At 25.8% G+C, this 22357-nt stretch overlaps 3 protein-coding genes across 5 annotated transcripts; 2 read left to right on the top strand and 1 right to left on the bottom strand.

Annotated features, from left to right (window-relative positions):
* Window positions 1–1081: 1081 nt before the first annotated feature.
* On the top strand, window positions 1082–4942 carry LOC126899314 (uncharacterized). 2 transcript variants are annotated; one of them, XM_050674099.1, is made up of 2 exons: window positions 1082–1380; window positions 3117–4942. In XM_050674099.1, exon 2 carries the CDS (start codon window positions 3130–3132, stop codon window positions 4021–4023), a length of 894 nt encoding a protein of 297 aa, XP_050530056.1. In that variant the 5' UTR covers window positions 1082–1380; window positions 3117–3129; the 3' UTR covers window positions 4024–4942. The 2 variants fall into 2 exon arrangements, with proteins under 2 accessions (XP_050530056.1, XP_050530055.1); XM_050674098.1 differs by having other exon boundaries at window positions 1088–1380; window positions 3123–4277.
* A 1656-nt stretch (window positions 4943–6598) lies between these two features.
* Window positions 6599–8047, top strand: LOC126899315 (exosome complex component RRP40). Its single transcript, XM_050674100.1, has one exon. It carries the CDS (start codon window positions 6714–6716, stop codon window positions 7428–7430), a length of 717 nt encoding a protein of 238 aa, XP_050530057.1. The 5' UTR covers window positions 6599–6713; the 3' UTR covers window positions 7431–8047.
* Window positions 8048–8253: 206 nt separating this feature from the next.
* LOC126899296 (uncharacterized) lies at window positions 8254–17036 on the bottom strand. Of its 2 annotated transcripts, XM_050674053.1 has the most exons (8): window positions 16636–17035; window positions 13860–15196; window positions 13532–13786; window positions 12907–13032; window positions 12647–12836; window positions 12356–12579; window positions 11115–11348; window positions 8254–8663 (listed from the first exon to the last, which is right to left on the bottom strand). In XM_050674053.1, exons 1-8 carry the CDS (start codon window positions 16718–16720, stop codon window positions 8355–8357), a joined length of 2760 nt encoding a protein of 919 aa, XP_050530010.1. In that variant the 5' UTR covers window positions 16721–17035; the 3' UTR covers window positions 8254–8354. The 2 variants fall into 2 exon arrangements, with proteins under 2 accessions (XP_050530010.1, XP_050530011.1); XM_050674054.1 differs by lacking the exon at window positions 12907–13032 and having other exon boundaries at window positions 16636–17036.
* Window positions 17037–22357: the final 5321 nt, after the last annotated feature.

The following is a 22357-nucleotide window of genomic DNA, read 5'->3' as shown; positions in this document are numbered from 1 at the left end:
TTTTTTTTTTTTTTGTGTCTGTTACCACTTTTTCTCAGCTCTCACCTAACCGATTTCTTTCAACGATACGTCAAAAGATCACAAATCGTATCTAGTCGAAGACATTACCCTCAAAGTCTGACACTTTTATATATATCTTAAATTAAAGCTAATGTAATTTACTTTATTATGCAAAAAAAAAATTTCGGACTTTATTTTATCTTCACGGTGAAAATGGCTACCGAATGCTATTATTGTGTGAAAATTCTCGATTTTATTTTTTACATTTTTAACTTTATAATGCTATGACATATTGAAAAGTGTATGGATCAACATTATTTTTTTATGAGAAATAATATTTTTTAATAATCCCTTTTTTATTCTACACACTTTATCTTAATTAGGATATTAATAATGAACTAGCAGATCATGTAGCTTTTGGAATAGTCCACCAATTTTTTAAAATTATACTCTATCTAAAGATTTGCATCGAAGCGTTTTTTTTTNTAAAATTAAACACTATCTAAAGATTTGCATCGAAGCGTTTTTTTTTTATAGTGATTTTAATCACTGTCAGATATCATTATACTTGATCCAACTATACCACGGCACCACTGTGCCGCAACCCCCTGTGCTGGGTTTTTTAATTTTCAAATTATGTTATTTTTGATAATCTATTGGTTAAGCTAACTTGGTGCAGTGTTATACCTACAAGTTTCAAGTTTGTGTTATGAATGAAATTACACTGGAACTAGTTCACTGAAAGAAAATAAAATATTAAATAGTCTTATTAAGTTGAAAGAAAAATTGTATTTTATTTCAAATATGATTTTTAAATATAGTATAGAACTAAAGTCATAAGTTCTTAATTATTTGTTTATGTGTAGACTTTTTTTTAAAAAGGTTATATAACTTATTAAATTACTAGCGCGTGCTATTCACGTTGGGTAATAAGTTGATTGGCTACACTGTATTAAAACCGGCACTGTACTTGGCCGGCTACCACTACTGTCAGAACTGTTTAATGTTAAACACAATGCGTTAATTGCTTATGTATGTGTGCCTGTGGGTGCGCGCGCGCGTAAGCGTGATTTTGCGCTTGTATTGAGCCTCTTCTCCGCGCTGACCACTGTTTTCATTATCAATTTCAAAGTAACTCGCTGTTGCGGTTGTGCGCGTCTTTTGCTCGCGTGTGTGTGCGTGTGTGTGTTTGTATTGTATTTGTTATTGCTTTTGTTGTGTTTGGTGTTAACCCGGTCGTGAGTTAATACTTGTCCTTTACTGATTAATTGTTTTTATTTTTGTGTATTCTTAACCCTAGAGGATACCGCATTGGTATTAATTTACTTCTGCTCAAAAAAAGCAAGAGATTTTGTACACTCATTAGTATACTAATAAATTGTAAGTGGTATATATTTTGCTTAATATAATTATCACTCTTTAAAATTTATTTTTTTTAGTTGAAAAATATATAGTAGTAAGTTATAAATTCAATAGCGTCCCCAATGGCTTTTTTGAAATTGAAGTAGCTTGTTGTATTTAAGTAGTAAAGATTGATTTTTTTAAGATTAAACCTAATGTTAAAAAAAAAAAATTCTAAAAATGTATGTGATTCAAATAAAAAATTTGTTACTGTTTTATGATTATCAAACAATCAAGAATATTTTGTTGTTGAATTTAGTTTTAATAGCTTATTTCTATTTGTTACCTGTATTTATCAAGAATTGAGCTCCCATTATGGAAAATGGGATTTGAGTACATATTTGTTTTCTAACAAATCTATTTTCTATACTAGTTTAATTTTTTGTTAAACATGTATATCTTAATATTTTGGTAACTTAATTTAAAATACTTTTTTTAATGTTATTTTATTCTATGTTGTTTTAAATTTAAAATTAATAAAAAATGTTAACCAAAAAGCATGTTCAAAATATATAGTTTGCCAGAATTATGATCTAGTTAATAACTATGCAAAATAAAATATAATAGAAATTAATTATTTTTTCAATTTTAAAAGTACTTGTTGATAGTTATAATCTTATCATATTCTCTTCAAAAGACTGAAATGTACTATCAGGTCTTAAAACTAGTATTTATTTTATGGACCCAGTCTAGAATTCACTTGGTTATCAACAATGCATTTAAATTAACAAGTGTTTAAGGTTAATGGATAAATACACAATAATTTATAACAATTGAATAAGTAAAGAGTAATTACTATATATTTAATAGCTAAGTGTTATTTAATGAAATAATTAACTACTTATATTCAAGTTTAGTTTTTAATGTTAAAAATTTCTAAGAAAACATGTGTTATAATTAGAAAAAAGAATTAAAATTTGTTAAATCAATATATTATGTTAAGCATTTCTTAAAATGTATTACTGACAGTTCGTTTAGATCTTTTTTTAATCAATTTTTGAAATCATAATTGGTATCATTTATTTACATTTCACATAAACAATCTATATATTATATTTATTAAATGTTGGTACTTGTATAATAAAATATGTGAGTTACCGTTTAATTTTTGTATCTAGAAATATCAAAGTTATTAATTTGAGGCTAAACATACATTTGTTAACAAAAATTTAATAATATAGAATGGCATTTGTTTTCTATTTAATAATAGAGAGAAGTATTAGCCATATTATTTATACATATTAATAATTAATAACAAGCCAAGCGAAATTATAATAAAATATTTTAATTAATTAATCCTGTCTTTTATATGTTTATGTTTACCACGAGTTTGAAAAACTTAGAAATAATTTGGAAGTTTATTACATCTTCCTAATGTTATATTAAGTTTTGGAAACATTTTAAGAGTTTTATAATTCCAAACTAAATTTATTCATCTTAATTGATTTCTGTATGCATTCAAAGGAGGGATACATACTAAATGATATTTACATTTTTCATTAGCTAGAAATGATAGGGTAATATATTTAAAAAAAGGTTTAGAAAACATAGATAAATAAGCTTAAGTTTAATGATAGAGTCCACAATAAAAGTGCTGTAATATAATAAAAAGTAAAATAAGTGTTGCTTCTTAATTTACAATAGTTATAATAAAATATTTTATACAAATTGTGGTGGATATATAATCTAATTTAATTTTTTTTTTATATATATATATATAGTATAATAATGGATCAAGAAAGTGGTATTGGAAGAAGAAGAAGTTCTAGATTAGCAGCCAAAGGAGTGGTAGCTACACCAAAGCCTGAAATTATTAAGAAAACTCCTAAAACCACAGATAAATCAAAAAGGCAAAAACGTAAACAAAGTGAAGAAAGACCATCACCTATAGCTAAAAAGTCAAAAACTGATGACCATACAGTTGATGAGAATGATTCAGATATAGATAATGAAATATCTAACAATGTAGAAACAGAATCAGATCAAGTAGATACTGTTGCAGTTACAACTATCCCTAAAAAAGATGAAGAAACTCCAATAGTAATTACAGGTACTTCTGACCCTAAAAAAGTTATTATTGATAATGCTAGTATAGATTCTGAAGAACAGGAAAAAATGGATGTTGAATTACCTTCAGAAAATAAAGATGAAGTAGAATTAACAAAACAAGAATTACTAAAAGAAGATTCCATACATTCTCAAGTTGAAAAAATTGAAGAAGAATCTGTAAAAATAGGTGAAGTAAATAATTTTGAAAATGGATTACCTGCAAAAGATATTGATTTACATTCAGATAATAATGAAAAAGGAAGTAATGGAGTTAGTAATTCTTCTTCTAATGGAACCACAGACGCAGATAGTAAACAAACAAATGGTGCTGAATCTATAACAAAATCTGCTGTAGAAGAAAATAAAAAAATTCTATGTGAGGGCAAAAATCACCTTACAGAGTCTGAAATAAATAACTGTAGTACTATTCTAAATAACTCCAATAATGATACAACAGAACAGGAAAAAATTGAATCAAATTCAAAAGCTATTGAAAAATCAGTAGGCAATGCAACTATGTCCTCTGAAGGAATTGCATCAAATGTAGACAAGCCATCAACAATTGTTTCCTAATATTTTTACTTTTAGGAATTGAATGGAAAACACCATCTAGACTTTTTTGACTTTCTATAACTGATATTTTACCCATAATTAGTACCTATAATTACGTCTTCTTATTTTCATTTCTTTCCTTTATATTATATTAAACAAATATAAATTTTATTTACCAAGATTAATTTAAGTATACAAAATAAATATATATGTATGTATTTTTCTAATATATGTGTATATATATATTTAATTATAATTTATGTAATGTTTGCTTTTTTTGTCTAATTGAAGTATAATTCATTTTGCTCTTAAAAAAAATTGTACAAATGACTGGGTTGAAATAAATTAATGTTTTATTAAATCATTTTTCACAAGATAACCATTATAATTATTTTAAGGTATATTATGGTTTATATAAGTGTTGATTGGTTTTTACATTTAATATAATTGAATGTCTTTTTTCAAAAATAAATTAATGAACTTAATATTTTTGGTATAATATGGAATTATATTATTAATTAATAATGTAATATATGATTAATTAATAATGTAATATATGATTAAAATAAATAAAGATTACATATTATAATAATTTCATTCATGATGACACTTATTGGGCATATTTTTCTTTTCAGATTTTTATTTTATTTTTTTTTGTATATTGACTAAATTTTTGTAATACTTTACTCAAATTTCTTATTTTCAACATGTAATGGGTCATGTGATTAAAAAATTATATCCTTTAAATATAAGTGCATTCTAGATATTATTTATTAGAAGTATTAGTAAATATATTTAATCTTTCATTTTTCAATGGCATAATTATGTAATATATATATATATATTTTTTTTTTGTTAAAAAAGTATTTGTATTTAATGGATGTATTTTTAATTTTTGTTTGATATATTATTTATATAAAAATTGTTGTGATCTTGAGTATTGTGTGTTATATATCAAAAAACAATTATTTATCACATGTCCTATAATATTTTCTAAGTAATAATCTATTTTATTTTATTAATGGTCTAAATTATGTCTTAGATAATTTGAATCAAAAAATATTAAGATTAATATTTAATATGTTTTATAGCTAAAATAAGAAAAAAACTAGGATCTACTTCTAAATTTAAGATTTAAATTCCATTTAATACGACTCCAAATTCCATATTTTTAAACCAGTGTAGTGGAATAAAGGTATTTATTAATTAGTATTAAATCAATGCCAATTTAAAAATAGTATATTAACCAAAAGGCACATCTTTTTTTTTATCAGTATCATGCAGAAAAAAAATCTTAAATTTGATTTCATTTTAAATAATATACATACACATTCCGCTATTATTCAAAACACTAAAAAACGTATTAATTTTATATTAAAACGTGTTAATTTTAATTGAAATCATAAAACTTTTGGGTTTAATGTCTAATAATTCCTAGAAATAGTATTTAGATAGTTTTCCTTTTTTCATCTCAAAGTACATTTTATTAGTATTAAATTAATGTAGATTTCTAAAAAATGGAAATCTTTTTGGAACATGATTAAAAATTAAAAATAAATTTTGATATGATTTTAAGCTTTAACAGTGTTTAATAGTTGGAATTTCAAAAATATGTTGCAAGTATGTAAAATGTCTGAAGTATTGCCAATAAATATTTTTATTTTTAATATAAAGTGAGGAATAAATACACTAACATTAATTGTTTCATAACAATTGTAATTGTTTAGGGCATTCCTCTCCATTACAGGGATTGTAAGGCTTTTTTAAAAATTATGGCGCCAATAGTTTCATTTAAATACATTTTGTGATCTTTCGTATCTCTTAGCAAAAGTAGTCCAATAGAAGCGAAGTAATTGTTTTTATTGGTACAAAAAAAATATTAGTAAAACTAATAGCTTTTAGTTATGCTTCAAAGATAAAGTTCATTGAATTCCTTATATATATATATATTCAATGTTTTTTAGGAAAGAAGGAATTTACCCAATGCAAGAATGTATATATAAAAAACTGCAGTAACAATATTAATGTGGATATTTTCTTATTTATAAAACTCATGATTTAGAGGTCGATATTAAAGTTAATATGATATTAAAATTAAATGGTAACTAATTAAATTAAAAGTTGGAACCCTAAAAATAACCGTGTATCCAAAGTTTTTGAAAGTAAAAAATGTAGGTAATTTTATTTAGCTTTTAATACAATGGCGATTTGAATACTTTGTAAACTGTACTCTGTGGATGGATGTAAAGTGAACTTTAAGAATTTTATATTATGAGAAAATGAATAGAGTAGAAAATGAGATTATGAAGATAAAAATATTATATTTAATAGATAATAGATAAAATATTTTACAACTGACTGATAGAATAAATTTAATTAGATTTTTCAAAAATTTTATTCAAAAAGAGAAGAGAACGAAAAAGTTGTAATATTTTATGCGGCTTGGTATGGTTAGCTGCAATTATAAGCAAATTATTGTAAAATACCGCATGGGAAATGATAATACCATACGATAGATAATATTAAAAACTCTATCAATCTTATTTATTCTGTGATAATACCACGGAAAAAATTACTGATTATTCTGTCAAAATAAGTATAAAATTGATTAAAGTTTTGAGCGTTGATAAATAAAGTATCGATTAAGTCGTTTAAATTAAAAATAATTTTTATGTATTTTTTTTTTTTTTTTGTAAATAATAAAAAACAAAATGACAACCCTAGATTCATTCAATTATGCAGTATTACCTGGAAACGACTTATCGAAAATAATTTTGAAAGGAGACACCTCATGTAAGAAAAGTGAAAAAATAATTGGTCCTGGTCTCAATTACTGCGATAATAATATATTTGTGAATAATAGTGGAATTTTAAAAAATAAACAAGGTAAATTTTATTGGGTTGAGCATCAGAAAAGAAAATATACACCGTCAAAAGATGATATAGTTGTTGGAGTTGTGGTTGCCAAAACTTCAGAAATGTATAAAGTAGATATTGGATCGACAGAATCAGCTACTTTACCATACTTGGCATTTACTAATGCTACTAAAAAAAATAGGCCTGACATTAAAATAGGTAATGTTTTAGCTGCTCGTATTAAAGTAACAACCCCTTATATGGAACCAGAAATCAGTTGTGTAGAATATGCCAACAGTGTTATTTTGGGCCAACTGGAAAATGGATTTTTAATTAAAGTTAGTATAAATTATGCATTAAAGTTGAAAATGTCTGATAACACGCTACTATATCAACTTGGAAAGTATGTGCCTTATGAAATTGTAATTGGTATAAATGGACGAATTTGGATTAAAACTGCAACTGTACAAACAACTATAGCTATTGTAAATACAATTATAAATGCAGAACATACTATAGATGAAGATATACCAAATTTAATTAAAATATTTGAAAAAAATTTGACTTTATAAAATTATCATGTAATTTTAAATTAATTAGAATACATTTATATAATAATTTTTAAGCATTTATAGTATAATTTGTTAAATAAATTTTCTTCATCCAAATTAAATGAGTTTATAACACCCTTCCTTGAATAGATGATATACTTCATTTTTGGTTTTTTTTCCATTTAATGTAACTTTTCATATAATGAAAGTCACCAACTCAATAAATTTACTGTATAAATTCAATCCCAATATATCAATTACAAACTAGAACATTGTTTTTTACCAGATTTAATTTAAAAACAAATAATCTACTCATTTGTTGTGATATCTTATCTAAGACACTGTTTTGATGGTTATTTTAACTTAAGCTTAAGTTTATCTTGTATTATCTTATATCAATTACTTGTAGATCAAATTTTATTCTGAACTATATAATTACTATAATTTCCAATGTACATCAGAATCTTATGTATATTGTAGATCTAATTAGAAATATATAAGATAGAATTTGTCAATTAGTCTTAACAGTAGCTTTAATCAATTCAAAGGCATACGTGAAAATTTGGTAAAATTTATAAGAAGGCTGAATTATCCAAAATAAAGTGTCCGAAATGCTTACATATAATAATATAAATAAAATTTTGATTTAACTGTTAAAATATCTACATATCTTATATTCAATAAGAGGTTTTATTTAGTGATAAATATACTCTTTTAATAAGTCATATAGCTGTGTTTTGGGGTTAGTAATTTTTTAGTTAAAAAAAGATCTCTTTAATTTTAAGAAAACCTGGGTACTTAATTTTTTATAATTGGATATAAAATGTAAAAATAACAATAACAATAAATTGCAAAACAATATTTTTAATACAAAAAAAATAGTAACAATAAATAACACTTAATAATATTGAAATATTTCATCTAAATTTTTATTTTGATATTGTACTAATTTTCAATTTGAGATGATTGGTTGGGAGTTCTTAAGGTTAGTTGCTCTAATAGTTCTTGAACTGTATCGCCAAGTGTTACTTTGGAATTACTTGATTTCATTGTAGCAATCTGAGCCAAAAGTTTAGAGATTAATTCAATATCTAAACGTCTAAGAGATTGATCGATAAGACGACGAATGACAACCAACAAGGGTAATTGGCGTTGATTTTCAAATTGTTTAGTGATCATTATTAATTTAGTTACTACATGATAAATTAATGTAGGATTGGAATTTTGTTCATATACACAAGACATTCTTGAGGTCTGTTAAAAATCAAAAATGTATAAAAGTCATTAAATTTAAAAGTTACTAAACGGATATTTAAAAATATAGATCATGACCCAGTATTATGTTAATTATAACATATATTATAACTTAAAAGGAAGTGTATTGGGATCTGAATTATATTATCATTGGTCTATTAATAAAGTTTGTTTCTACAACGCATTGGGTTGTAGGTTTCAGTGCCGCAGAAAGTTTTGTGGGGCCCGGGGCAAGTTAGCCGTGTGGTCCTAGTAGTAGTAAATTTTTTTTAAAGACTTTTTGCTCAACCGACAAAAAAGTAGATAGGCTAAAGACAAATTAAACTAAGCCTACTGCAGGGCCCAGGGCAGGTGCCCCGCTTGCTCAGGCACTGGTAGGTTTTAATCTAATACCGTGCCTCTTTTTTTCACATGATTTCCAGTACATTTCAATATCTGGTGGTTTTGTCAACTGGTGCCCAATATGTGGATGACAATGTTCAGAATTTTCACTGTGGGAGATAGAGATCAGTCTCTCTATGAAATCCTGAGGGGTAATTTTCATTGGGTAATCTAATGGTTCCTCCCCCCAAAAATAATATCATTGTGTATGGATCTAGGGAGAGTATAACATGGTAATGTGTTTCACTCAGCGGCATATTATATTATCAACTTGTATAGAAACATGTTGAAATCTAAATCATGAGTACTCAGTGACCTATTAGTTAGTTTCTACAACACCTTGGGTTACGGAATCTAATCTTCTCTTGCCTCTTTTTTCACATGATTTTCAGTACATTTATGTCACCCAATCCATGGCAGCCGTGTCAATCACTTACTTATTTCTTTTTATTGTTTATTAAACAATTTATTAAAAACATACTTTAAAATATTTTCTTTGTGGTTTTTTTTAATTTCAATGTTATAATAAGAACACTATTATTTTATCCAGAGATATTTAACTAATTGTATTAAAACATTTAAAAAAACCCAGCACAGTAGGGACGTGGTATAGTTGAGTCAAATATAATTATACCTGATAGTGATTAAAATCACTATCATAAAAAACGCTTTGATGCAAATCTGTAGATAGTGTTTAATTTTAAAAAATTGATAGATTATTCCAAAAGCTAAATGATCTCCTATTTCCTTATTTATATCCTGACGACAAGTTTTATGATTTATAAGTGAAATATATGAATAAATATATTTATACATTGTATATATATAATATATAAATATTTAAAGGGAAATGGTTTTATTTAAAAAAAAAAAGTATGTCAAATGAAAGAGGTATATAAAAAAGAATTTTTTTATTAACCTTGATGTACGTTTTCACCATGAAAACAAAATGAAGTCCGAATTTTATTACATAAGCTTTAATTTAAGATACATATAAAAGTGTCAGCATTTCCGTAACATTTTCAAAAATTAAGTTAAAAAAGTTCTATTTTCTATATGCATTTTTAAGTTTTGAAACCCCCCTGTATAAAGAGTAATAGTCCAATTAAAAAAAAAGTATGCCACATAAAAGAAGAATATAAATAGTACTTATCTTAAAAAAATTATAATGATCCATATATTTTTCAAAAAATTATAGCATTTTAAAGTTAAAAATGTAAAATAAAAAATCGAGAATTTCAACACAAAAATAGCATTCGGTAGCCATTTTCACCATGAAGACAAAATAAAGTCTGACATTTTTTTTTCTGTAATAAAGTATATTACATCAGCTTTAATTTAAGGTATATATATAAGTATCAGTATTTCCAAAACACTTTCATAAGTTAATTTTTTATGAAAAAGTTGTCATTTTGAATCCCCCCTATGGGCAGGTAAAGGGTCAGATTTATAAAAAAAATATATCAAATGATAGATAAAGACATTGTGCATCTATATAAAAAAAAAAGTTATATTGATTTGGTCATTTATGAAAAAGTTATGGTAGTTTAAATACAAATGTCAAAAATTAACAATTTTTAAATTTTGTAATTTTTTTTGGAGATTTTCCTCCCTTACGGAGGAGGGAATTTTTTTCAATTTTTGAGAGTAATGTTTTCGGCTAGATACAATTTGTGATCTTTAGACGTATCGTTCAAAGAAATCGGTTTGGTGAGAGCTAAGAAAAAGTGATAACAGATACAAAAATAAAAATAACACAACATAGTAAAATAAATACTTTCTCAGCTTCGCATCGAAACTAATACAATTAAAATATTTATTGGCTGCTACAAGCAATATTTGCTGTAAGCAATTGGTATGTAATATAAACAACAACAAATAGTGTTATTATTAAGTTGTGTAGATACATTCATTAATTGAAGGTAATCAATGTTTTTCACAACTACTGAAGTTAAATATTATAGCAAATAGGTTTATAGCAACCAAAATTAAATTCCTTTGATAGTAAAAAAATTAAAGAGTTTAAAATTATACTATTCAATGAAAATAATTATTATAAAAGTAACTTACATTTAAAACTTCTAAAAAATTTATAACTGCATTTTCTAAATAATCCCACGAACATTCATTATTGTAAGGTTCATTTTGAATAGCCGTCTTTAAATAGACAATAATTCTCATAAAAGCGCTAACAATACAACTCAAAAGAAATATGGTTGCTTCTAGTATGTTTTCTAGTTTAGCTGAACTTAGATAGTTAGCAACAAAACTTTTCATTTCATGTAATGTACATCTAGGTAAATACTGCAAATTTAAATATATTTTTAAAAAATATTAAAATATTATTTATTATTCTATTAGACATTTTAGATTTTTAGTAATAAGAAAATAATAAAGGGTTGTAGCAAATGGGTTTCATTGATTAACCTCTTCTCTTCCTTCTCTTTATAAACTAGGATTTATAACAATTTTCTTTTTAAGTTTCTTTATATTATTACATTGATGTTATTTATAAGTATATAAGAATTCTGTTGTTATGGACCATTTTAGGACTTGCTATGTAAAAAATTTTTTTTGCACTTTTAGCTACATATATTTTTGTATTTAACAATGATTAGCTATTTTTTAAGTTCACTTTATTTTTAATAACAAAATAAATATTTAACTTTCTTATATGATCGAAAATTATCCAATTATATCAGTTATTTTTACGTTTATAATATTGTATATATGTATGTTGTGTTTAAAAGAAAATTATCCAGATATCTATAGAAGGATTGAATTTAAAAAAAGTTAAACATTAATAAATCAAATAAATAATATAATAAGACATAAATAATTAATGTAATTTTTATTTAGCTATTAATGAAGTAGATTGTGATAACAGAATCGCTCCATATTTATATTTTTATCAAAAAAAAAAAGAAATTTGTAATTAGCATTTTAAAGATAGTTGGTATATTAATACTACTTCATATGTATGAACTAAAAATACTATGGGTTTTCAAACAATATTGTATTTTTAGAAATCATTGATAATAAAGGTATACCCTAATAATAAATTTTTAGTGATTTAAAAAAATTAGATAACTATTAAAGTTGTTAGAATAACAATTTAATTTTATTATAATGATAAATTATATATATATTTAAAAATGAGATTTATTAACACATTTCTATGCTTTAAAATAAATATGTTCTGAAATAGTTTTAAAGATAAAATGTATATAGTTGTGCACAATAGTCATAGAAAAGTTTAATGATTACTTTTTTATTTAAGATATTTAGAAAAAAATTAGTTGAGGACTGACCGTTGCAATACTAAAAATAAATTCTTCCTTAATTTTTTGGGAGGATATTGCATTTAAATTACTAAATGATATGTGACTTTGTGATTGAATAGTCATAATAAATTGCTCATCCATTCCATCAATTGTAATATAATCAGAAGTCCATAAACGTAGAAAATGAGCTCGAGTTATCAAATGAAAAGGTGCCAATTTTACTCTTAAAGAATCCAAATCAATTGGTTTAACTAAAAAATCAGTATAATTATTTTTATCATTTTTTATAAATAATAGTAATACAATTAACAAGTATACCTAAGTATGATGCATGATGAAGGAGTGGTTGTAATGTAGCAATAATTTTTTCACATAAATTTACTCGACATGGTGAAAACGTTTCTACATTCCATCGTGCATCATCTAATATTTTTGCTAACTGAAATATTAATGTATCTAATATTTCAAGATCAGGTTGAGTTAAAACATTACATTCTCCAATAAGAAACTACAAAATTTATTTTTACTAATAAAAATAATAACAAAATGAAAACCAAAACTAATTATATTTTATATACCTTAGTTAAATTAATTAGTATAACCACATGTTCATATTTATGTGATGGTTCTAATAATGGGAGTAAAATTTCAACTAGAAAATTATGTGGTTTTATAAGCTTCTGAGATTTGACAACATCAATCATCTAATACAATTATAAATGTATTGAAGTTTTTATGAATCAAAAAGTTAATAGGATAACTAACATTCAGATATATCAATATTATTAATATTTCAAATTCATTATTCAGTTCATATTAATAATCATAGTTTAAGTTCTAAGGTTATTAAAATAAAATTACAATAATTTAAATAAAAGTAGTCAGCGTAGCTACAATCTTTGAACAGTGATTTTATGCTGAAAATGAACTAAGCAATAAGTTTCAGTGATGTAATTAGGGTTTCGTCTTGGGGGGCTATAATGTGAAAAAATTGTTCTCTTCCCCCTCCAAATAAAAAAAAAAAATTGAATTTTAGCCATATAATTATTTTTGTCATAGAAGAACATGACACTCATTTCCCCTATGATAACGCAATTGATAAGTTTGGAACAATCTGAAGATATAGATATATCTGAAAGTATTTTATTTATTAAAAAAATAACTTATGTAATAAGTGAATAAAATAAATATTATTTTACTTGCCCATTGATAAAGCAGTGCTTTTTCAGAATCATTTAATTGGTTTTCTACACTTAACCACTCCTGATATTCTTGATAAATATATGACACATCCAAAAATTTATGAATATTAATAAAAACGCCATGCAATATTGTTTTAGATTCATGTAATGACTTTATTGGTAGATCATCAGAAGTTTTTATGTATTGAGATAAAAATATATGTAACATTTTTTTTGGTTGTTGTAAAACTAGCCATATTGTTTTAGTTAACAAATCCTAGGATAAAATTATAATTAAAAGTTGCATTGTATAATTTACTTGAATAAATTTAAGAGTCTTAAGTACTTACACTTTGATCGGCTTTTTTATTTTTTTCATTTTGCAATACAAATTGTAGTAATTCATTAAAATCACTAGATATAAAAAACTCATTAGATGAGTAATTTGAAAGATAATGATTTAAAATATTCATCTTGTCTTCATTATCTAAATGTCCTATACCTTTGAAAATGACGTTAGCAATTGTTTCAGAAACAGTTCCTCCACACTTAGAGTAAGTCATAGTTTGATTAATGACACGCTTAAAACATGAATAATCAATACGGTCTATACTATCATACAATGTTTCTATTGCTTCTTTATGAGTAAACACATTTTTATTTTCTATCAACTTTCTTAACCAACCATTTATATGCTTTTTAGTAGTTTTTACTCGTTCAATAATTCCATCTATGTCATTACTATCAACATCATCATAATTAATTTTTTCTACAGCGATGTTATGGAGAACAGGGCCAAAATTTAATAGTTCTTTATGATCTACCAATCCTTGATTAATACATTCACATAAATCAAAACACAATTCACCAATAATTGCTTGTAAATTAGTGTCTTCTTCAATAACTTCAATTTCATACCAACTAAGCCATGTGCTTATGCTAAAATCACACAAATCCATGCATTTGTGAATAATTATATCAAGAAACTTTTGAAACATTTCATTAGTTGTACTTTTATTTATACATTTGTCTCGAAGAGGTTTTAATTTATGTAAGGGATATTGTGTATAATTATCTTGAGTGTTCATGTACTTAATAACATTAACTAAAATGTTAAAAATGCTCTTTACACGATGTCCTGTATATCTCATTATTTCTTTTTTGTTTACTTCAGGATCTAATTTTGAAATATTTTTAGGTAATGTTTCTTTGTTGTAAACCAATAAAAGTTTATTAATATGATCAGTAAATGGTACAAATAAATCACTCTGGATGGGCATACGTTTGACATTTTTTATTAATGCAATAATTAGTTCTTCAGATGAAATCAAATGAGTTACAGGCTCTACATTTTTTAACTCATTTATAGCTATATCAACTAAATCACGACAAAAAACATATGGAGTATTCATTATAATTTCTAGAAGATAAAATGGTAATAAATTTAAGCACTTTGATATTTTTAAAAATATTTCAGTAGAAATAGATCTGCCGTGAATGTAACGAGAAAGGCATTCCTGTAATAACACATCATTTTTAATCCAAGCACAATGGTTTAACTTAGAATTTACATAAAATATGAAAAAACATAACCGATGTCCATGTTTTGATAATTGGCCAATTTTCACATGTAATTGTTCTGAGATAAAAGTTTCAATTTCACTACAATCAATATCTTCCATTCTTTCTAAAAAATATATAAAATTTATTATGTGTAATTATATGTATAAATGTAAATTTACTTCTAATTTTAAACATAATAAACCATTATTAAGAAAACTGATCTTTTTATAACACTCTATGCATTTGTGAATTTCATTTTTATATTTAATTTTAAGTATTATTATATACAAATAATTGTCAATATTTATTTATCTAAAATTAATTCTTAAAAAGTAAAGTGAAGTAGGGATTCAGCAAAGTGGATTTGAGGAATTTTCTTAGTATTGATTGATATCTGTCAGTAAATAAAATGTGTGTTATAAAAGGTTTTGCTGCGTATTTATAAAAAAAGAAAATTAACATATTCACCAAAATCAACAGGTTTTTTTGACTACAATTCAATTACTCATAGATGTCATCAGAACAACTTTTTTTAATAGTATGGTACATAAAAAAATCTTAAATTTGATTTCTTTTTAAATATTGTAAATGTTCCACTATTATTCAAAACGTGTTAATTTTACTAAAAATTAAATGACATTTAGTTTTAATGTCTAATAATTCTTAGAAATTGATTGTTTAAATAATTTTTCTTATTTTATCTCAAAATACATTTTATTAGCATTAATTTAATGTAGATTTCTAAAAAAATAGGTGTTTTGGAACATTATTAAAAATTAAAAAGAAATTTTGATATGATTTTAAGCTCCAACAGCGTTAAATACATGGAATTTCAAAACACATAAGTTGTTAGTAAGTAAAATGTCAGAATTATTGCCAATAAATATTTTGCAATAATCCGTCTAAATTTAAAAAGTTATTTCAATAAAAAGAAAAAACTTCAATTATTAGCATTGTTATAGGTTAACTGAAATTTTTGGAATATATTGTGTTTTATGAGAATTTATCAGATTTAGTGATTCTTTAACGTATTGTTGAAAAAAATATATCCAGTAAAAACCGAGTGATTGTGTCATTGACACAAAAAAAACAAGCAAGAGTAAAACCAATAGCTTATTAACTTAAATTTAAAAAATAATAAATTTTATAATTATAATTATTTTTATTAATTTAATAAAATATTTTTACAATTCTTTAAAACAAATTCGTTTCAGTAGGAGCTTTTAAAAGTATAATCCAGAAAGATAAATATTTGAAGTTTCATATTTTTTACCACATTTCAGGTTATTTTAATAAATTATAGAACTTTCAGAAAATGTTTTATTTTGGAAAGAAAAATCCTAATAATTTGAAGATTGATTTAGTAGTATTGTTATACATATTAGAGTATAGATGGATAAGTGGAAGTAACTTTGCAAACAAAGATAATAGATAAATATAAAGGCATGCAAATGTTAAAATAACACTAGAATAGTTTACTTTAAAAAAAGTATTATCAAATAACTTTATAAACAATTTTTTGACTTAATTAAACAATAAAAATAATACACTAGAAGTACTGACCAACAGAGAATAGTCTGTCATCTAACCATGAGTTGACTGCGTCTAGTAACCCAAAAGCGAAGTTGATATTATCATTGATATTCATATTCTTAATATAGCTTCTACTATTTTCTCGGATATATCACCAGTAAGTACTTTCTATATTTTTAGCTAATAAAGAACTAAATATATAATTATAAAATAAATAAAATCAAACTTTTAGGATCTTGACATTAGGAAATTTCTTTAAATTCTATGATTAACCAGTGAAGCGACAATTAATACCTATATCTAAACTGTACTAAGTTTAAATTGTAAACATAAGCAGACGCACAATTTATGTTTTCATAAGATCATCAATATATAATAAAACAATAGAACTACGGGAATTAAATTCGTTATAAAAATTTTGCGTTTAACGTTATCTTAAAAATGACGCTATCAAAATTATTGTGTTATCAGTTATTAGTAAACTAACGTAAATCAAATTTTTCGTTTAACATTATTTTTAAAAGTAGTTATTTAATTAATACATAAATTATATGTTACCTTCGATGCGAACCTGAGAAGGTATTAATTTTACTATGAAGTGTTTATTTTTATTATTAACTTCGATGCGAAGCTGAGAAGATTTTGGTTTTACTGTTTTTTTTTTGTGTCTGTGAACGCTCAATCTCAGCTTTCGCTGAACCGATTTTGATGAACAATATGTCTAATGATCACAAATCATATCTAGTCGAAGACATTTGGCTCAAAAATCGAAAAAAATTCCCTCGTTCCCCGTAAACAGGGAAAATCCCCCAAAAAATTACAAATTTATAAATCGATAATTTTCGACATTTTTAAAATTTTTTTACTTAAAACTGTCATAACTTCTTGAAAAATAACCAAATTAATATAATTTTTTTTTATAGATACCTTAGGTAATTGCCTATCTTCCACGTGACTTTGTGAATATTTTTGTGTGGGAACGTAGTACTACTAACAGTCAACCCATTTGATGTTGCAAACGTTATCAATCGCTGACCATTGTCATTGCTGTTACTATGCAAACTCTCTTTCTCTATGCAAGGGAAGTATTGTGGTTCCCATCCGCATTTTGCATTCAAGTCTCCTATTACAATCTTTATCACGTTCCCAGTAATGCCCTCATATGTATCAGTTAGTTCGTCGTAAAAGGCATCTTTCACATTATCACCTTTTACCTCGAACTATTCACTTGAATGAACTATTCCGAACTGTTTCAGTTTGAAATTAACAGTTCAAAGTTCAAAAAATATTATATTGGTATTATTGTGGTGAACTGGGTTTCTAAGTCCAGTTTCAGTCAGTCGGAAGAGTACCAATAGGAAGAGTCAAAGTAAAAATACAATGTAACATTCACTATGAGTACTGCTCATTTTATTTGTGTTCATGTCCCTTTTTATATTTTAAGATACATGATTAATTACGAATTAATACAAGGTTAAGACAACATTTAAAGTAAACAAAAACACCATTAAAATATAATCTTTAAAATCTAATTTAAAAGACTATTAAGTATTACTACATATTTCAAGATGCCGTTCACGACATTATTGTAGTCGCGACCGCGCTATAAGATAATATCATAGATTATATAAGTTAATCATGATAAAAGTATTTTTTAGAGCTGTTCTTTTGTCGTTTAATAAATATTAAACCTTTTTATTAAACAAATGAACAATTTTATATGAAATGAAGTAAATAACAATCTCTTATTATGAAAATATCATGAAATAAAATGACATTTTATGCCTATAAAATGTTGTGTAAAAATATGAGCTGTGATGTTTTTTTTGCGTCTAAGCGATTTCTTTTAAGAGTTATTATTTGACCAGCTTCTGAAAAATCCTTTTACAAGGGACACTTGTTGCAGTTATGCAGAGACGTTTCATAACAAGTTTATAGAGATAAGGGTAAACAAGTTTTTGTTCATACCGCCATTTTAAAGGATTATCTTTACGGTCTATATAACTTTCTTGCATATATTTATTAAACTCTATTATTAGAGATGCAGTTGATGACCGAGTGGATTTGACTTTTTCAACCTTATCTTTATAAAATTTCCATAATAAGGATAATTTGGATGACTTTAATGTTGATGATGGATCAGATATTGAAGTTAAACATGTTGGATTAATGTGCTGTGCAGGCAAGGCCGGATTTACCCAAAAAGCGCCCCTAGGCTAATAAGGAACAAACGCCCACTTCTTAGAACACAGATAGAATGGGAGCTGAGCTGATCACCCCTTACCAATTTACTTAAAAAATTGTATTTCCTAATGTTTAATGTATAGTAACTTTAAAAGTATTTAAAAGTCAACGTAAAAAAATTATGTATTGAAATTTTATAGTTTAAATTATGATGATAAATTGTGTTATTCTGTTAATAAACGGTTAATTTAGTAAATACAATTGTCAACTTATTAATGTAAACAACAAAAATCTGCACCGTTATAAAAATAAGAAACATTAATTAATAATACGTTTGGCGTTTCCTTGATTTGGTTGCTCGACATAATTTATACGACTGCCGATTATTATTTTAGATAATATATACCGTCCTGCCGTAGCTATCCTGCCCAATCACATTATATATATATATATATATATATTGTAGAATATATTCCGTGCTATTTTTATAATTTTGTAGGTACAGTAATAATACTAACGTCCCACGTAGGTACAACTGTTTATATGATAAATAAATACTGGTTTGGTTTTGGTAACGGATCGCAATGAAGGTACTCAATTACAAAAAAGTAAAAGTACCGGTGTACCGAGTACTCTGGGATCATTACTTTTTAGTAACTGTACCAAAAGGAACAAAAATTCCCACCACTATTCGTTAGTGTCAACACTACCTACGCATTCGTATAAATAAATATAGTTTAAAAAACTAAAAAAACACGCTTTTAAAGTACATCGAACTAAAAAGTTAAAAATAATTTTTAAAATAATTATGAACAAAAAATACTAGTATTATTGTGATAAAAGCGTCGGGCGCTCAATATACGAAAAATATGGCACAAAGCACCCACGCTTTTATCACAATAATACTAGTATTTTTTGTTCATAATTATTTTAAAAATTATTTTTAACTTTTTAGTTCGATGTACTTTAAAAGCGTGTTTTTTTAGTTTTTTAAACTATATTTATTTTTAACTTTTTAGTTTCATGTTATGATAGTAGTTACTATCAATATCATGGTTGTTACGGGTAACGGGAAATCAGGGTTCGATTCTGGGGAGGGAGTCTGAGAAACGGCTACCACATCCAAGGAAAGCAGCAGGCGCGTAAATTACTCACTCCCGGAACGTGGAGGTAGTGACGAAAAATGACGATACGGAAATCATCCCTCGTAATCGGAATGAATACTTTATATCTCTTAATTAGAATAAATCGTGTTAATATATTAATTTTAATAGTAATTAGAATATATATATTTATACAAATAATGCGACTTAACTACGTAAAAGTATCATGCACTAAGTATAGCTGTGTTTTATGGCCGGGCGGGTCGGACTAACGTTATACCCGAGGTATAAACGGCGGTAGGAATATATATATATATACGTAAGGCGCATTAGACGCGGGCGTTATTGGTCAGTCAAAATAAAAATTTGTTTACATATATATAATATTGATGACAAGCACGCGTGTACGGGTACGATAACTAAAAATAAATTTTTATAGGAATAGTGTACCGTCGTATTGTGAGCGAGGCGTGGGGAGGGGTGAATGCGTATAACAGTCTAGTCTAGACAACGGAATATGCGATAACGCGTGGCGTTTGGAGAGTTACAAAGTTACATACAAACAACATACAACATACATGTGAAACTAATAAAAGCGTATTAAAAAAAAAAACCAAGCACAGTGGGGTCGCGGCACAGTGGTGACGTGGTATAGTTGGATCAAGTATAATGATATCTGTCAGTGATTATAATCACTGTCAAAAATAAACGCTTCGATGCAAATCTTTAGATTGTGTTTAATTTTAAAAAAATTGGTGTATTATTCCAAAAGCTACATGATCTGCTAGTTCCTTATTAATATCTTGATTAAGATAAAGTATGTCGAATGAAAAAGGGATTATTAAAAAATATTATTTCTCATAAAAAAATTGTGTTGATCCATACACTTTTCAATATGTTATAGTATTATAAAGTTAAAAATAAAAAATACAAAATCGAAAATTTTCACACAAAAATAGCATTCTTTTTTTCCATAATAAAGTATATTACATTAGCTTTAATTTAAGATATATATAAAAGTGTCAGACTTTCCGGAACATTTTCAAAAGTCAAGTTGAAAAAATTAATTTTTTGTGAAAAAGTTGTCATTTTAAATCCCCCCCTGAGGGCAGGTAAATGGTCACATTTACAAAAAAAATATACCAAATGAAAGGTAATGATATCATGCATCTATATAAAAAAAGAATTATATTGATCCATACATCTTTCAAAAAGTTATGGCACTTTTAAGTAGAAAAAATTTCGAAAATTAGCGATTTTTAAATTTGTAATTTTTTTGGAGGTTTCCCCCATTTACGGGGAACGAGGGATTTTTTTTCAATTTTTGAGGGTAATGTCTTCGACTAGATACGATTTGTGATCTTTTGACGTATCGTTGAAAGAAATCGGTTCGGTGAGAGCTGAGAAAAAGTAATAACAGACCAAAAAAAAAAAAAAAACACATCTTAGTATAACCAATACCTTATCAGCTTCGCATCGAAGCTAATATAACCGAAATGAATACCACTAAGAGCGCTGATTACCCTTAAGGAAAAATCTTAAGCGTTTAATGGATTCAAACTTGTTTTTAACACAACATTTATGTCGCGTATCCCGTCGTGTATGACCTTGAGACTAGACTGTCGTAACGCATTCGCCCCACCCCGCTCACCTCTCGTTGACAACAATATTTTCCAACCGTAGACGCGCGCGTGTCATCAATTATATATATTAGGCCAGTCAACGAAGGAGTAATTTTGGCGAATGGCGGAAAAAATTCCCAACCAAATTTTTTTTTTTTTAAAAGTTGAATTAAGATATGTATAATGACATACTAAAAGTCCTCATCGATTGGACTTGAGCTTTTTTTTTTTACAGCCTCGCAAAAGTTCAAAAATATGAGCTTTTTTAATTTTCTCAAAAAATATTTAACTGACAAAAAAAAGTTTCGTACAAAAGTTATTTAAAAAATAATTTTAAACAAAAAAGGTATCCTATATTTTTTCATTTAAACAAATATTTTTCGAGTTACATTACATTTAATATGAGTACTAAAATTTATTTTCCAATTTTTTTCATTTTACGGTTACTTTTTATCATGTTATACTTACATTAGACACAATTTTATAAATGCATATGTATGTATGTGTGAGTTTATTTATTTATAGTATCATTAAAGTGTAGTGTATATTAAGATACAACCGATAGAGTAATTAATTGATTTGACGGTATATTGTTTAAACCCGACTAAACGCTAAATTGTACATTCCCAAACAAAAATCATATTATGTCAATTGCCACTGGAATTTCAGGTAAACTTTTTCTTTTTTTTGCCTTTTGCCTTAATCCCAACTACTTAGGGTCGGCCATCCTTATCCTAAGCTTCCACTTGACACGATCTCCCACATCTTCTACGCTCAAATTAGCTGTCCTCAAATCGCATTCAATAGCATCCCTCCATCTCTTTTTTGGTCTTCCTCTATCTC

Source organism: Daktulosphaira vitifoliae, unplaced genomic scaffold, assembly GCF_025091365.1.
Source record: "Daktulosphaira vitifoliae isolate Bord-2020 unplaced genomic scaffold, ASM2509136v1 Scaffold_2, whole genome shotgun sequence".
In the NCBI taxonomy this organism is placed as follows: Eukaryota; Metazoa; Arthropoda; class Insecta; order Hemiptera; family Phylloxeridae; genus Daktulosphaira; species Daktulosphaira vitifoliae.
Note: the sequence above shows the minus strand (reverse complement) of the source record. Positions and strands in the feature narration are given on the sequence as shown.